The following is a 17,651-nucleotide window of genomic DNA, read 5'->3' as shown; positions in this document are numbered from 1 at the left end:
GGGAAGGGGCAAGAGAGAGATTTGGGTAGACCCAGGCTTACATCCCATCTCAGCTGAGTAATGGTGAGCAAACTACTTATACTTTCTAAGCTTCAGTTTCTCTTCTGCAGAATCGGAGCATTTGTGCCTCCTTTAAAAGGCAGTAGTGGAATTAGAGATAATATATGTAAATCACCTGACATGGAAATGCACAAAAAGTGATCATTAATAGATGGTATTATAATGAGAGGCCAAGAGACACTCTTTTGGGACTAAGGCCAGGAAAAAGGGCTCTCAGAAAAAGCCTTCCCTGATACTGGGGAGCTAGACTTCATAACTTTACGCTGGGGGATGTGTCTCCATTTCATTGTGGTACAGAAGAATCTGAAATGAGATTTCCCACATCATTGTTTCTCTTGCAAGAAGCAATATGAGCTATACTCTCAGTAAATGTCTTTGTGGTATTTGAAATTACATGAACAATATACTCTCATAGTCTAAACTAGTCAAGAAGAAAAGTCAACAGTTAGAATTCCTGAGTCCCATCGTAATTCTGTCATGTATCCACTGAGTGATCTTGGACAAGTCATTTTATTTTTCTGGTGTCATTTTCCTTATTTCTTAAAATGAAGATTCCCCTACCTACTTTGGTAAGTTGTTGTGAGGATCGATGAGATAACAGACATTAAAAAATGTTTTGTAAAAAATGTGATGATATGCGGGACCAAGCATGAATACAAAATCGTATAAGGTGCCTGCAGAACTGCCCCTTCATTGGCTGAAATTGGAGTTGTCTGGCAGGCATTTGCCTTGGTTATGTGGCAATCAGGTAGGAATAAAACCTTCTCTGAGATTCAAAAATGCAAGATAAAAATCAGTCAGTGAAAGATTTTTATACCTAAAATGGGATTCCACACAATCCTAAATCAAAAAAGTTTTTAGAAGAAAACACAGGAAAATTTCTGTATGAGCCAAGGATAGGACGCAGAAAGCTTTAACCATAAAAGAAAAAAAAACTGATTGATCAGACTTCAACAAAATTAAAAACTTCTGTTTATTAAAAAACACCGTTAAGAAAACAAAAAGGCAAGCCACAAATGAGAGAAAATATTCACAACAGATATCTGACAGAGGACTTGTATCCACAATATGTAAATAACTCCTGCAACTCAATGATAAAAAGACAACCCAATTTTTAAGTGCATAAAATAGGAGTCAACGAATAACTGACACCTACCAGCTGCTAAGCACTGTGTAATAGATTCTAGGGACACAGAGTTAACTGTGTCACAGGCTCTAACCTCAAGAAACTGCATTCTAGTCTGGAAGACAGATATACAAACAACATTATAATATAACTGTCAATGCCCTCCAGCCAAAGGATCCTTCCTCACCTCCCCTTTGCATTTTTTTTTCTGACTTTCCAGACTCTGCATGTGACACTGTGTTTTCCTGTATATATGCATGTATGCCCCAGTAATGGTTTTGTGGGTCAGAATCATAAATTCTTATGTGTGTATACCTGTGAATGCTTCTTGAAAATGGTAGGAAAAAAATAGTACCCACTGAAGATCAAGTGATGGCTGCAGCCCAGAAGTACTCTTGAAATCACTGTTGTATATACAAGAAAGTTCTCATTGCTCCTTTCAGTCCAAGCCTCAGGATTATGGCCTGGACACTGAGGAAGCCCAGTACTATATGTGAAGAAAAGCTCCAACTCAAACCTCAACCTTATGGTGTCTATGGCTTTTAAAGAAAAAAAACTTTAAATTATGAATATGATGGATATTATATATAAGTTATAAAATACAACAAAACAAAAAGAATAGAATAAAAAATAATCCAAAATCTCTCAATCCAAGATAAGATCAGGAACATTTTCTTGTATATGCTTTCAGATGTCCTTCCATGCATATAGACATACATTTATTTACAAAAATGATGTCATGCTATACATGCTATTTGTAATCTGCTATTTTCACTTAAAATTTGGTGAACATCTTTCCATGTCAATAATCTTATTAGCACCACATTATTTTAATGATACTCCATTCTGTATGTTTTTTATTGATTTAATTTTTGTTAGAGTTTCAGGGTGTTCCCAACTTTCCAACTTTATGCCATACTTGTAGCATATATATTTGAGCCTGAAGTTTTCTTGGTGAAGGAAGAGAAGAGGAGATGGGGAGAGGAAGTGAAGAGAAAATTATGTCATGTATCTCATAACACACTTCCTAAAAATCCTCTTTATCTTTCTCAATAGCATCGCACGTTTTAAGACAGCTGCTCCTCCTTCCTCTTTCTTATCTGTCACCGTAAATACCCAAGTCCTTCCATTGCTCAGCACTGATCCTCTCCCTCCCCCTCCTTCTTTCTTCCTGTAAACCTTAATCTTTTCTCTGTTATAAAAAATATTAATAACAGCTTCATTGAGCTATAATTTACATACCGTAAAATTCATCCTTTTAAAAAGTATAATTCCATAGCTTTTATTATATTCCCTACTGCATGATTTCATCACACTAAAAAGAAACCCCATGCCAATCACTCCCCATTCCTCAGCTCTCCAACCCCTGGCCACCACAATCTACTTTTTGTATCTGTGCACTTACCTATCCTGGACATTTCATATAAATGAAATCATATAAGATCATAAAAAAAAAACTTTTGTGGCTGGCATCTTTCACCTAGTACAGTCTTTTCGAGATTCATTCATGTTGTAGCATACATCAGCACTTCTTTTTATTGCTGAATAAAACTCCATTGTATGGCTATAACACAGCTTTTTATCCATATATCAGTTGATGGGCATTTGAGCTGTTTCCACTTTTGAGCTACTATGAAAAATGCTGCTGTAAACCTTCATATACAAGTGTTTGTGTGAATGTTTTCATTTATCTTGGATATACATCTACAAGTGGAATTGATGGGTCATGTGGTAACTCTATGTTTAACGTTTTGAGGAACTGTGAGGCTGTTTTCCAAAGTGGCTGCACCATTTTACAATCCCACCAGCAGTGTATGAAGGCTCCAATTTCTCCAGGTCCTTACTAATACTTATTATTGTCTGTTTTTTATCTTAGCCATCGTGAGGGGAGAGGGAGGGGTGAAATGGTGTCTCGTTGTGTTTTAATTTGTGCTTCCCCAATGACTAATGATGTTGAACATATTTTCACACGTTTATTGACCATTTGTATGTCTACATTGAAAAAACGTCTTTGCTCATTTTTAAATTGGGTTATAGGTCTTTTTATTGTTAAATTGTATTTTATTGGATAGAAATCTCTTGTCAGATTTATTATTTGCAAATATTTTTATCTTCTTCCATTCTGTGGGTTGTCTTTTCACTTGATTGTATCCTTTGAAGCAGAAAAAATTTTAATTTTGGTAAAGTCCAAGTTATCCATTTTTGTCTTCTGTTGCTTATACTTTGGGTGTTGCATCTAAGAAGCCATCACATAACCCAGGGTCACAAAATTTACTGCTATATTTTCTTCTATAACCCTTAATCTTGTAGCTCAGTTTAGCCTCTCTAGTTTCTGCCTTTCTCCTTCACTTCCTATTACCTGCGTCAATCCAAGTCTAACAAAGAAGCCTTCCTCTCAGAAGGAAGAGGAAAATTTCTAAATGCTTGCTTTTTAGTAGTAATGTAATTTAATATAAATAATTATATTTTAGTACTTTTTCCATCACACATGTATTTATTGCCCACTTGAATTTTTTTTTTTTTTGATGTATTACCGGTTCATGTCCTTGAGCATACATGACTTACCTAGCTCTTTACTGCCCTTCACAGGAATAGCTGTGATCCTTTCTTCTAAATGAGTTAAATTTTACAAAACTGGTACTATCAAGGACTCAGCTAAATGATGAGGAAAATAATGGAGGATTTAGGCTCAGGGTAAATAGAAGGAAAAGTCTGGAATAAAAAAGGAAATAAGAGAAATGAATGAACTAGGAGAAATTCGATGTGAAGCTGAGGGAATGAAGACTTTGGGGGCCTAAGCTTGGAAGCACAAGAGGCCGTTATGCCACAGACTGGCCAAGAAACCAAAGAAGCTCAGACTGTGTCTTTGGAGCCAGGAGACTTTAAACAAGAGAAATTTACCTTTGTCTATCAGAAGTTAAGCTAGGAAGAGAATACTGTTTCTGGGGAATCCTAGTAGTGAAGCTGTAGGCTAAAGGTGGGTGGAATTAGGGCACTTCAGAAGATCTGTACCCTGAGCTAGACAAATACTAAGAATGTATTGGGGGCGGGCCACAGTGGCTCAGCAGGCAGAGTACTTGCCTGCCATGCCAGAGACCCGGGTTTGCTTCCCAGTGCCTGCCTGTACAGAAAAAAAAAAAGAAGAATGTATTGGACCTCTCATTTTGCTGGACCCTATGCGATGTTATGCTAGAGTGATATAAAAGAGAGAAAAATAGACAACCATCTCCACTGAGGGGGAAGAGGTGTGCAGCAGCCATACTTTAGTTACCCTAATGCCCAATTTTGTCTCAGTGGCGGTGATAGGAAGGATGGTAAAGATAGTAAGAATGGCCCACAGCCATCAGAAAGAGACAAGTATTGGGGGGCTCAAAGGAGGAAAAAGGGTGTCAGAGGTGTCAGTCACTGCGTCAAATGACACAATATAATTAAAATATAGTTTTCTTGCAAAATTATAGCTTATTGCTACGAGTACATGATGTATTATTCATGATTCTACCCCCTAGTCTGTAAACTTGCATGCTGAGTCCAAGGCATCTCTGTATCCCCTCAGTGCCCAGCACTCTCAGACATCCTGGCTTGTTTTTTCTTAGTGATGTCACTGTTCATACTATTTTGTACTGCTGACAGGGTCCTTGAAAGAAAAGGGTGAGTTCTGTCTCTGAGAGCCCCAGACCTTCATATGTGGCATTAAAAGGGGCCTGTGGTATTGTCACAAATGGATACTTGGTGAAATTAAAATGAATGGGGAACTCAGGAGCTGGACCTGTGCAACGAAGACAGTTGCACCCACCCACCTATAGGGTTGTGTTGTCGGAGCTCCATCTTGACTGTGAGCATTTTCTCTTGGGCTCTTCTCCATCTGAAAATGATATGGGGGAGGGCATGACTCTGGCTTCCAGGGAGGTGACATTAGGTTCCCATTCTTTCCCTCTCTCTCCAGGTGCCAAGCTCTCCTGATGAAATGTGTACTGCCCCACTGGGCTCCGGGGGAAGTGTCTGGTGCTGTTGATGCCCATGCTCGAACTTTCCAGAATGGATAGTCCCCCAAAGCTCACTGGAGAGACTCTCATCGTTCACCACATCCCCCTGGTGCACTGTCAAGTTCCAGACAGGCAGTGCTGTGGAGGGGCAAGTGGAGGTAGTGGGAGCACAAGACCCAATCCCTTCTGCCCACCTGAGCTGGGCATCTCCCAGCCTGATCAAGACCTAGGACAAGCTGACTCCCTGCTGTTCAGCAGCCTGCACTCTGCTCCAGGGGCACCTACGCGGTCTACAGACAGCACCAAGAGTAGGGGTCAGAATGGAAGAGGCCCCGGGGCCCCTAAGAGACACAATCCCTTCTTGCTTCAGGAGGGTATGGCTGAGCCAGGACTTGGTGATCTCTATGACGACAGTATTGGCGACAGTGCCACCCAGCAGTCCTTCCACCTGCATGGGGCTGGCCAGCCCACCTTCCGTCTGTCCTCTTTCCAGCTGCCACCACCTGGCCCAGGAGTGAGCAGACCATGGGGGGTAACACGCAGTCGAGCTGGAGTGGTGGAGGGGCAGGAACAGGAACCGCTGACGACCTTCGGTCCCCAGCAGGGCAGCACTAGCCACTGCTGCCGACAAGAGCTGGAAGCAGAGACCATGGAGCTGGATGAGTGTGGGGGGCCTGGTGGGAGTGGCAGTGGGGGTGGAGCCAGTGATACCTCGGGCTTTTCCTTTGACCACGAGTGGAAGCTCAGTTCAGATGAATCCCCAAGGAACCCCGGATGCTCGGGCTCAGGACCCCAGCACTGCCGCTGCAGTAGCACATCCAGTCAGTCCGAGGCGGCTGACCAGTCCATGGGCTATGTGAGCGACTCCTCCTGCAACAGCTCAGACGGCGTGCTGGTCACCTTCAGCACCCTGTACAACAAGATGCATGGCAACTCCCGTGCCAATCTCAACTCTGCCCTACACTCCTGCAGCGACTCTTCCTTCTGCAGCCACTCAGACCCTGGCGCCTTCTACCTGGACCTGCAGCCCTCTCCAGCTGAGTCTAAGATGTCTTGTGAATCCCACCACCCTGACAGTGGAGAAAGGGAAGGGGGCTATGGTTGTCCTCATGCCTCATCTCTGGAGCTTGATGCCAACTGCAACTCCTACCGCCCTCACTGTGAGCCCTGCCCAGCTGCAGCTGACCTCACGGCCTGCTTCCAGAGTCAGGCCCGGCTTGTTGTGGCCACACAGAATTACTATAAACTCGTCACCTGTGACCTGTCCTCCCAGTCATCGCCAAGCCCAGCTGGCTCTTCCATCACCAGCTGCTCCGAGGAACACACAAAGATAAGTCCCACACCAGGCGCTGGCCCAGAGCCAGGCCCTAGCCAGCCTTCTGAGTATTATCTATTCCAGAAGCCGGAAGTCCAGCCAGGGGAACAAGAAGCAGTGGGGACCTCAGCAGAAGCTGCAGTTGCTAAGGACCCTAATGTGATTGAGGGGCAGGTGTACACTAATACTTCACCCCCCAACCTTAGCACTGGACGTCAGCGCTCTCGGAGCTATGATCGCAGCCTTGAGCGCAGCCCTCCTATCCGCCTGGGCTCACTGGAACGCATGTTGAGTTGCCCGGTGCGCCTGAGTGAAGGTCATGCAGGCCTGGCTGGGTCCAGCTCCCCACCCAGGCGGGTCACTTCCTTTGCTGAGCTGGCCAAGGGCCGGAAGAAAGCTTCAGGCTCTGGTTCCCCGCCACTTCGGGTGAGCGTCGGGGACTCCTCCCAGGAGTTCTCACCCATTCAAGAAGCCCAACACGATAGAGTGGGCCCGCCAGATGAAGGCACTTGCTGTAGCCATAGCCTGCCACCCATGCCTTTGGGGCCAGGCATGGACCTAGTTGGCCCAGACCCCTGGTCCACCCGGGTCTGTCAGGACCCCGAGTCAAGTGAGACACCACCTGCGGGCCTCAGAGCTGTCGGGCAAGGCCCTCTGGCTCAGCTGATGGACCCAGAGCCTGCTCTCCCAGGGAGCCCAGCACACAGCCATTCCCAGAGGGATGTAAGAGCTAGAGCTGACGGTAAGGAACCCAAGGGCTGGAGAATACTGGGAGCTATGTGAGGCATCCTGCCAACCACCCCATCCATAGCACTAGAGGTTCCTCAGCCTGGATCTATCATCTTTCCAGTACAGGAAATGTTCCACTGTTAAAATGGAGGGGAAGGGGGATAAAGAATAAAAAATACATTGAGGAGATTAAAATCAACAGGACTTGGAGATTGATGTATTAGGAAAGGACATACTCAGAAGATTGAGTTTTTTAAAGCCTGGACAACTGGAAAGATGGATAGAACCATGGATAGAAACTGTAAACACAATAGATTTACTAAAAAAAAAAGAATAAAGGATGAGTTCTGTTTGGGACATTTAGGAATTTTCAGTGCTTAAGATACAGCCAAGGGATATGTCTAATAGCCACACCACACTGGGTATGAGTGAAGTCCATTCTTTGCTCAGTGAAGGTAGCCACTCTCCAAGGAGCTGAGGCCTTTAAGCAGCAAGTAGCCTCCATAGCCAGCTCTTTCCCTATTTATTCTATTAAGTATTAAGTAATTATTTTATATCAGGCCCTATGTTAACTCGGTGCTGGTGATAGATGAGAGGGACAATCTCTGCCTTCAAGGAATTCAGACCGAAAAGGAAACAGATAATTAAAATAGAGAGATGGTGGTGTATGGTACTGCTCCATGAGAGAAATATCTAAATAGGACTGAAATATCAGCGAAGGACTGCTAATGCAACTAATATCTAAGCCCAGTCTAGAAAGATGATTAGGAATAGGGTCTGTGGAGACTTGGGAGAGAGAATTCTAGACTCATAGAGTTGTCTATAGAAAACTGCAAAGGAATTATCTGGCTTGATGTTTCCTAGGAACTGCAAATATAATTTGGTATACCCACAGTAGAAGGGGGATGGAAATGTTGAAGGATTTTAATTATGGAAGTAGCATTTTTGTTTGTTGGAATAGCTTAGAGGCGTTATTGATTTGCATTTTTAAAAGATCACTTGGTTGTTCGAGTGGATGATGGATAGAAGGGGTGTCTCCCTGGAGGTCAGGAAGCCACTGTGTAGATCTGAGTGTCATCCAGATAAAAGTGGTCATTGAAGCTGTGCGAGTGGGTGAGAACTACTAGGGAGAATGTATGGCATTATAAAGGACCAAGGACAGAGCCCTGGAGATTCTGCCATTTAAGGGGCGAGCAGGAGTCTCAAAGGAGACTGAGAAGAATTAGCCAAGAAAGTAGAAGGAAAAACAGGAGAGGGTGGAATCACAGTAAACAAAGGAGAGAAGCTTTCAAAAAAAGAGTTAGGTTAGGTTCAACTAAATGAGTTCTGAAGAGAAATCATCTAAGATAAGGCTGAAGGGTCCTGAAAGAGACATCTGGAAGCAGAGAGTGCAAAAGCCAGACCTCAGAGGGTTTTGAAATAAGGAAGACAGAAAGCAGGGCAGCCAGTTTCCCTACAGATGTGCTATAGCCTTAGCATGGGTCTGTTGCCTCTGCAGAAAGGTTGAAAAAAAAAACCTTATATGGTATTATCCCTGCTATTAGGGAGATCAAAGGCATCAGAAGATTTTATACTCTGAATACACATTGGGGAGCTGCCCTTGTGGGAAGAAGGGGAGGGAGTCTCTGATGAGGAAGTGAGGTCAGAAATAGCAGGGATTGACCAGCGCCCTCTGGAACCCCACTCCCTTTTTAGACTGCAATGTTTGTGGGTGTGTCCAGGCACAGGGGATGCTGCGGCTGGCATCCTGCGGGCAAGAGCAATCCTGGACATAGACGGGGGAGGCCGTAAAGTGCTTTTTTCTATCAGATTAGACTTTCCACGCTGAGGTGCTGCTCTGCTCCGTAAGTTTCCAGTGACCTACCATAGGGCTCTTATCTTGGTTATGTACAACTTTTTTTTAATAAAAAATTGACTGAAGAAAGAAGAGGCAGGTTGATCCAATCTGGGAGTGATTATAAGAAGCTGAGAAGGTTCTTTGAGATCCTGGGTGGTAGAATCAAGATTCAAAAGGATCTTATCAAATCTGGAAAGAACAAAACTAACAAAGCCAGGACCAACGTGAGGTTTGATATGTGACCTGCACTTGCCTTGGTTTGGGATATTGGATTGATTGACAGTTCAGAATGAATCAACAGCTTGAAAGGGCTTCCAAAAAGTTGAACCGATTCATGGGTAGAATCCAGAGGGAGGAGCGGATAGTCCCCCACTCCACTAAACCAGTTAGTGCTCCCCTGGGGCACCGTGTCCGGTTCTGGGCACTCCGTCTTAAGGAGGAACTGCAGCTAGAGAAGAGCAGACTCAGGCGAATGGGCTCTGTATCCAATTTTTTAAGGGCTGTCACCTAGAAAAATGAGAAAACTTATTCTCTGTATCCCAAAGGGCAGAACGGAGACCTGTGACATAGTGGCCCCCCCTCTTCCATGAGCTTGTTCCTCTGCCCCAACCCTATCCTGGGAACTTAGCAGGGAAGTTTTTTTTTAAGTAGTATTAAATAGTCTAATTCAGACACATTTTATATAGGAGGTTTTAAAAAGCTGCGATTGGGAGGATCTAATCTAACAGCCAGGATCAGTTCAGTCTTGAAAAAATAATCAATATCTAAATAAGTGGAAAGTAGGAAGACATCCCAGTGGGGGGAAAAAAAACAGTATGCTTAAAGATGGTGATGGTGTGGGAAGAGTGGAGTAAATAAGGATGGCATTTATTCTTTGGAAGCCTAGTTTGTGGCAGGTGTGGGAATCTGCCTGGCTGGAAAGATGAGGCACTATTCTGTGGGCAGTGGGGCCACACAGGAAAGAATTAAATTGGTATTTTAGAAAGCTAGCTGATTTTTAAATTCCCAGTTCCCTAGGCACCGGGAATTCAGCAATGAACGATACAAAATCCCTGTCTTTCTTGACCTCTTAGGAGGAAAAATAGACAATAAACACATAAATAAGACAGTTTGTGATAGTGAGAAATGATAAAAAGAAAATAAAACAGGGTAATGCTTCAAGAAAGAAAGAGAGAGGGAGAGGAAGGGAGAGAAAGAGAAAAAGAGGAACTAAAGGGACAGTGACAATTAAATGCAATATATGATCCTGGATAGGATCTATTAATGGAGGAGAAAAGGCTCAAAGGGATATCATTGGGACATATGAAAAAATTGGAAAATGGACTATAAGGTTTATATCAATGTTAAATTTCTTGAACTTGATAATGTGCTTAAGGTGGTTACTTAGTGAATATCCTTGTCCCAATGTACATGGAAGTATTAAGTATTCAAGAATCATGATATATATAACCTACTCTCAGATGTGCAGAAAGTAAATTAATAGATAGGCGGATGGATGGATGGCTGCATGGAAGATGGAGGGATGGATGAATAGACAAAATGATGGGAGAAAAAGTAACGTGCTGGAGTGAGTGGAGCAGGCACTATTTTGGACAGGGTGGGCAGAGAGGATCTTACTGAAGAGGTGACATTTGAGCAGATGCCTGATGATGAGATTTTAGGCAGAAGGAACAGCAACAAAAAGGCTCTGAGATGGTAATGAGCTTGGCCTGTTTAAGGACAAAAGGAAGTACTGATTGGAGTATAGTGAGCAAGGAAGAGTTTCAAGGAAAAAGAATAAGGGTTGCTCTCTGTGGAATGACCGGGGATAGCAGGAGGGTATGGTTTGAAAAGGTCCCCTGCAAGTGACTCTGAAACACCTCCCAAATGGGATTGTGGGCCCCCTTCCCCCTTAAAACTCCCTGATGTAAATAGAAAAAGATGAGGACTAGGAAACCTCACCTGATTCTATTTCATTTATAGTGCAGTGTGGTAAAAAGAACATTGGCCCCAGAGTCGCACTCTGGGTTAGACAGAATTCTAGCTCTGCGCCTCCCTAGTTGTGTGGCATCAGGCAAATTACTAAAATCTCTCTAAATTTCAGATTTCTTGATCTGTCAAAAAATTCTTGCTTCGCCTATTTGTTGAGTTCCTTGCAGCGAGCCACACCCGAGGTTCAGCCATGGGAGTGCCTAGAGCGCCACCTCCTGTTCATTAAGATATTTACAGTATGCACATGGGAGTGCCTAGAGCGCCACCTCCTGTTCATTTAGATGTTTACAGTATGCACAGGGTTTTATTAGAAGCACAAAGACAGTCCCCACTGCGCAGTGTCCTGGAGTTTTGGGTTTAGTTCTGAGCCCCATATTTTTAGAGACATTGATCTGAAGATTGGCTGAAAGAACAAGAGAGAGCCAGTCTTGGGGAACACATCTCTTTGCAGAGAGGGGAGATGGAGTTTCCAGCGTCAGGAGCATGAAGGAGTGGGAGTAGGGCAGGTGGGGATAACGGGGAGGCTGATTATGACTACGAGTAAGGAAACATTTTATTATGGGCAGATCTGCTCAGTGAATGGAGGCAGAAGTTGATGAGTGAAAGCTTGAGGTAAATGACATCCTGACCCTGAAAATCTGTGACTCTGACTCCCAAGTATTTTAGGCCTTAGAAACAAAGAAAATGGTGGTTCTGTCATTCACAGAAATGGAAGCCATCAGGGAAAAGTAGAAAGGTGATGGGATGGGTGAGCTGTTTAAAATAGCAGATTATGGTGAAAGCAGAACCCTAAAGCAGAATGGTCTAGAGATCAAGAGGAAAGTCAGGGCTAAAGCTGTGGGTTTGAGAGTTGTCTGTATAGAAGTCTGACTTTAAATTATGCAAGGGTGGAAGTGTAAATGAGATATAAGAAGTTAGCCTTTGAAGTCAAGCAAATGAAGAGGGACTGAACAGCCAGGAAGTACACGATATTTCAGTATCAGCGAAATTATAGGAAAAGTTTTAGAAAAGGCAGGGCGAGGGCAGTGTCACATTCCACGAATTTAGATTACCCCTCCCCTCATTTCCTGCAGCCCAGGTCCCTGCCCATCTCCTCCCCTTGCCCTACAGGCATCATCTCTTTGCTTCTTCTCACACAGGTTTCAGTGTCTGTTTGTCTAATTCCTTCTCCATCCTTCTTGTCACAGGGGGTGGTGCTGAGAGCCGACCAGTCCTTCGCTACAGCAAGGAACAGAGGCCAACCACACTGCCCATCCAGCCCTTCGTGTTCCAGCACCACTTCCCCAAGCAGTTGGCCAAGGCCCGGGCCCTCCACGGCCTCTCCCAGCTCTACAGCCTCCCAGGCTGCGGCCGTGCACAGCAACTAGCTCCACTTGCTGCTACCACTGCTCAAGCCCCAGCCCCAGCTCCCTCAGGGGAACCATTGACATCCACCCCCAGAATCACCGACAGGGGTGCCAGGAAAGCTGGGCCTGAGTCCGAGACCTCACGACCGTCACCACTGGGCAGCTACTCTCCTGTCCGAAGTGCTGGCCCCTTTGGGCTCAGCACTGACTCTTCTGCCTCCACTTCGTGCTCCCCTCTCCCTGGGCAGGCCACAGCCACACAAAGCCCTCCCCCATGGAGCCATTCCTGTCCTACTGCCCGACCTGCCACCTCCCAGCAGCCACAGAAGGAGGATCAGAAGATACTGACCTTGGCTGAGTACCGACTCCATGGAACAGGAAGCTTGCCACCTCTGGGCTCCTGGAGATCTGGCCTCAGCCGAGCAGAGAGCCTGACCCGGGGAGGTGGTGAGGGCAGCATGGCCTCCAGGCCCAGTAATGGTATGAGCTTCACCTCTCCACCCCAATCACTTCTGCCTCCCTTTGAATGGTTTCTTACACTCTAGCCTGGGTCAGAGGTCAAAAGTTTGCATCTCCTTTCCCAGCTTCTGTAGATAATATCTACACACTTCCAACCTAGTGTTTTATATGGGCCTATTGGGCAGATTGTGAAATGCTGTCTTCTGCTAACTCTTGTCTGTCTCTTCTTCTAATCTCTTCTTCTCCCAGCCAACCACCTGTCCCCTCAAGCACTCAAATGGCGGGAATACAGGAGGAAGAACCCGCTGGGGCCACCTGGTTTGGCAGGGAGCCTAGACCGAAGGCCACAGGAGGCTCGGCTGGTTCGAAGAAACCCCATCTTTGAGTTCTCTGGCTCCCTCAGTGCTGCTGGCCATCTGAACTGCCGGCCAAATGGTGTGTGGGCAAGGTCCCCAGTACACCCATGGCAGGCTCGGCCACAGCTGGGAAGGGTTAGCAAAGGGGTCCCTTCTGAAGGACGTATCTCAGAAGGGGTGAGACACAGAACAGAGCTAAAACTCACAGAGAGCTGCTCAAGATTGCTTTTCCTCCCCTTTTCAGGTCAAGTGGTGAAGCCATTGCCAATGACCTGCTCTGACTTCCAAGATCCCTTTTCCTTGACTGAGAAGCCTCCAGCTGAGTTTTGTCTGTCCCCAGATGGCAACTCCGAAGCCATTTCCATTGACCTGCTTCAGAAAAAAGGTGACTGTCGCCTGGCTCAGGCCAGGGATTCTATGGTTGCTTCCTATCCATGCCTCTTGTCCCACTATCGAGCTCTCCAGAATATTTCCCTACCTTAAGACTCCAGGTCCTGGGAGGGAATTGCACAGTATTTTGCGAATCTGTGTGAGTGAGCCAGCACCATTTACCATATGCTTAACAGTCAGGCTCAGTCCCTTCTCTCATAGTGAGGGAGGCTGCCAGGTAACAAACACATGGCTGCAGCCCTGCTAGAGTAATTCAAGGACTGGTAAGGCCCGAGGCTTGGGTAAGCATAATGGTAACACCTAGTAAAATGAGGACTGACAAGAGACCCCTCTATTTAACAAAAAAGCCACCATTCAACTAAAAGAGAGCAATTTCAGTGAGCTGGTGGTGAAGGAATCTATCATAATTATGGGCTGATGGAAAGGAGCCTGAAAAAAGGAAGGAGATGAAGCTGAAGTTCTCTGCAGAGGCAGCAGCAATATCTAAACCTTAGGGACAGGGGAAGAGGAACACCCCCCTGCCTCCAAGATGAAGATGGGGAAAGGACAGGAGGGAGGGCAGGAGGATGGCTATTACATAGGTGTGTTTATTTTCCATGGAAGAGGGAAGTTGAAGGAATTCACGACCAGTGCCCTCTATTCTCTACATGAAGTAGGAGGCAAGATTATCAGTGGTTAGTGAGGAGGAAGGTAATAGAACCAAGAGTTTTGCAAGAGGGGGAAAGGTTTGGTATGGCAATCGAGAGCATGGGAGAGGGGCCACAAGGCACACATCAAAGAAGCGCCCCTGTCAGCACAGGTGTGAGGGACTGAGTTTTCTCCAACAACAGTCAGTGGTCTGGTTTCTCAGAGTGGAGAAGACGGATAGTGGATTGATCCAGGATTGGAAGTGAGGAAGTTGAGGGTCCTGACAAGGGCTTCATTTGAGGTGGGTCCAGGCTGGGAAGGGGAGACAGAAGGGGGTTGAGAACTGGGTAAAAGGGGAAAGGATCAGGGCTTGGAGACCAGGGCTCGATGAGACCGTACACAGGTACGGAGAATGAGCATCAGCGTGAAAGCCCTGCTCTCTCCCCACGAGGGACGTGCTCAGGGACCTGACATGTCAACTTCTTGCTTGCAGGGTTGGTAAAAGCTGTTAACACAGCTGTGGACCTTATTGTGGCCCATTTTGGTACAAGTCGGGATCCTGGGGTGAAGGTAAGCAAGAAATGGCGGCAAACTGAGCCCTAGGCTCTAAGCCTCACCCATTTTGGTCTGCCGCCTTCCCTCGCCCTCTTGCATTTGGAGCCCCGAGTGGGTACCTAGGGGAACCATGAGGGCAGACTGAGAAAGGACCGAGGTCAGGCTACAAATGATTTCCTGCACTTCCCTATCTGCATCTGTAGGCGAAGCTGGGAAACAGTTCAGTGAGCCCCAATGTAGGCCACCTGGTTCTGAAGTACTTGTGCCCTGCGGTCAGGGCTGTGCTGGAGGATGGGCTCAAGGCTTTCGTGCTGGACGTCATCATCGGGCAGCGTAAGAACATGCCGTGGAGCGTGGTTGAGGCTTCCACACAGCTCGGTAAGTGCGAGGTGGCAAGATGGGGGTCCTGAGCTGCATTTAGGGTTTCCGAGATTGGTGATGTGATCTCCGACCCCGGCTTCCTCCCAGGCCCGTCCACCAAGGTCCTGCATGGCCTCTACAACAAGGTCAGCCAGTTCCCGGAGCTCACCAGCCACACCATGCGCTTCAATGCCTTCATCCTCGGCCTGCTCAAGTAAGTGTCTACAGTGCAAGAGCTCCTGCAAGCAGCTGGGCCTCTGCCCCAGGTCTGACTCCTCTGAGGAACTCTCGAGACAGGACAGAAGTGGTGGAGCTGCGGGACCTGAGCCCAGCGCTCAGGCTTACCCTGCCCAGCCATAGCCTCCCTCATAGGCCACTGGTTCCCTGCTGTGCCGCGGCCCTCTAGCACTGATCACCAACATGGCCATCTGCTTTTACAAATCCGTAATTTGATATATTTAGAAATTAACCTGTTTTTTGTTTTTTCATTTTTTTCTGGATATTATAAACTCTGAACCTCTCAACTCCAGTCCTGCTTCTAAATCCAGCTTCATCCTACATCCATGTGGGGACCCACATCATAAGACTCTTGTTTCTCAAGTATGGCCAGGTCGTCCCCTTTGGCCCCAAAGTGCCCCATACACTTAGTCAGTAGCTCCTCTGAGTACTGTGGGTCTCAAGCAAGCCAACTCCATTCTAAGAGGAAGGGTTGGCCTGCGAACCACATGTTTATCCCCCATAGCCCCACTGACTTTCCAGCGTTATATTACATGAAACTAAACGAAACAAGTACCATCCCTGTCATAGAAGGGATGTCCATATTTACCTCTGCCCTGCGTCTGTCTTCTTTGTACGTTATTATCTGGCTCTATCTATACAAGACTCAACTCTCCTTACTTGTCTCTCCACAGCATCCGGTCCCTGGAGTTCTGGTTTAATCACCTTTACAACCACGAAGGTAATGCCCTGAACCCTGCCTATTTCACAAACTCTATATAGGCCAGACCTCAGAGGTAAAGAAAGGGAAGCAGTGTCTATTTTCAGACACTGGAGGTGGGAAGGGACCACACAAGCTTTTATCCTCAAAGCTTTGGGCTTCTACCCAAATCCTCCCCCAGCTCCTGCTTGAGTTAGAGCTGTGGAGTCAGCAGGATACCCAGGCATTCTGGGAGTCAGGATGGCCAGGAACCCTGACACCTCTCTCCTCTGAGCTCAGGATCACCACTTCTCGTTGTGGATTTTGTGCACTGCACAACTTCTGGAGGCCTTGTTTACATTGTAATATAAGGTGCATGATATACAGCCTGTGTGGCAGTATGCAATAGCTCTGCCCAGGTTGCCTTTCAAAGTCCCATGTACAGACCAGGCTCTACGCCTTTGCTTCTCTGTGCATCGGTTTCTCTGTTTCTCCGCTAGATATCATCCAGACCCACTACCAGCCCTGGGGCTTCCTGAGTGCGGCTCATTCTGTGTGCCCTGGCCTCTTCGAGGAGCTGCTGCTATTGCTACAGCCCCTGGCCCTGCTGCCCTTCAGCCTCGACTTGCTGTTCCAGCACCGGCTGCTACAAAGTGGGCAGCAGCAGCGGCAGCACAAGGAACTGCTGCGGGTGTCCCAGGGCTTGCTGCTTTCAGCCCATTCAACACTGCAGTTGGCCCGGGCCCGGGACCAGGAAGGCCCTGGAGACATGGACAGGGCAGCTCATGGGGAACGGGTGAAGGGTGTGGGTGCCCCAGCAGGTGGAGAAGAAGAGGAAGAAGAGGAGGACACAGAGGAGGTGGCTGAGGCAGCCAGGGACTCAGGGCGTGGCAGGTGGGCCCGAGGTGGGCAGGCTGGCTGGTGGTACCAGCTTATGCAGAGCTCCCAGGTCTACATCGATGGCTCCACTGAGGGTTCTAGGTTCCCCCGTGGTGGCAGCAGCAGCAGTGAGAAAAAGAAAGGGTCAGGAGCTGGGGGGCCTCCCCAGGCTCCACCCCCTCGAGAGGGTGTAGTGGAGGGAGCAGAGGCCTGTCCTGCTGCCGAGGAGGCCGTTGGCCGGGACAGGGGCTGGCCTTTCTGGATGGGAAGCCCGCCTGACTCTGTGCTGGCTGAACTGAGACGCAGTCGGGAGAGAGAGGGGCAAACTGCCCCCCCAGCAGAAAATGAGGAAGGGGCCCCAGAGCCTTCATCTGGGGGCATCAAGTGGGGACACCTCTTTGGTTCCCGAAAGGCTCAGCGTGAGGCCCGGCCTGCAAACAGGTGAGTCAGCCAATGGTACAGAATGGAGGGAACTGGGGAGCCTTAGCTGGGCCAGGGCAGGACAGAGCCAGAGCCCTCACTGCTATTCCCTAGGCTGCCCTCGGACTGGCTGAGCCTGGACAAGTCCATGTTCCAACTAGTGGCTCAGACAGTGGGTGCCCGCCGGGAGCCAGTGCCCAAGGAGAGCCTGCAGGAACCACACTCTCCAGCTCTGCCCTCTAAGCCTCCGTGGTGAGCCATGCATGTGGAAGGATTGGGGGGCTGGGTTTGATTTTTTAGGTCGGGGGGGTGGGGATTTCTC

The 17,651-nt window shown here is 47.2% G+C and overlaps 2 protein-coding genes across 8 annotated transcripts in view; one reads left to right on the top strand and one right to left on the bottom strand.

The window, feature by feature from the left end:
* The window catches only part of SIT1 (signaling threshold regulating transmembrane adaptor 1), a 256,827-nt gene that overhangs the window by 171,708 nt on the left and 67,468 nt on the right, over positions 1 to 17,651 (bottom strand). The window lies entirely within an intron of this gene.
* The window catches only part of RUSC2 (RUN and SH3 domain containing 2), a 72,482-nt gene that overhangs the window by 54,119 nt on the left and 712 nt on the right, over positions 1 to 17,651 (top strand). For 4 of the 7 annotated variants that reach the window (XM_077147772.1, XM_077147769.1, XM_077147771.1 and 1 more), the window contains 10 exons: positions 5,130 to 7,226; positions 12,209 to 12,847; positions 13,076 to 13,261; positions 13,427 to 13,567; positions 14,693 to 14,769; positions 14,958 to 15,132; positions 15,223 to 15,328; positions 16,026 to 16,072; positions 16,531 to 17,350; positions 17,444 to 17,581. In XM_077147772.1, coding sequence (XP_077003887.1) covers positions 5,198 to 7,226; positions 12,209 to 12,847; positions 13,076 to 13,261; positions 13,427 to 13,567; positions 14,693 to 14,769; positions 14,958 to 15,132; positions 15,223 to 15,328; positions 16,026 to 16,072; positions 16,531 to 17,350; positions 17,444 to 17,581 — 4,358 coding nt within the window. In that variant the 5' untranslated portion in view covers positions 5,130 to 5,197. The remainder of the gene's footprint in view (positions 1 to 5,129; positions 7,227 to 12,208; positions 12,848 to 13,075; positions 13,262 to 13,426; positions 13,568 to 14,692; positions 14,770 to 14,957; positions 15,133 to 15,222; positions 15,329 to 16,025; positions 16,073 to 16,530; positions 17,351 to 17,443; positions 17,582 to 17,651) is intronic. The other 3 variants (XM_077147774.1, XM_077147775.1, XM_077147773.1) reach the window with 2 other exon arrangements.

Source organism: Tamandua tetradactyla, chromosome 2 (assembly GCF_023851605.1).
Source record: "Tamandua tetradactyla isolate mTamTet1 chromosome 2, mTamTet1.pri, whole genome shotgun sequence".
Taxonomy (NCBI): Eukaryota; Metazoa; Chordata; class Mammalia; order Pilosa; family Myrmecophagidae; genus Tamandua; species Tamandua tetradactyla.
The sequence above is the reverse complement of the archived record's forward strand: the minus strand, read 5'-3'. Positions and strand labels throughout refer to the sequence as shown.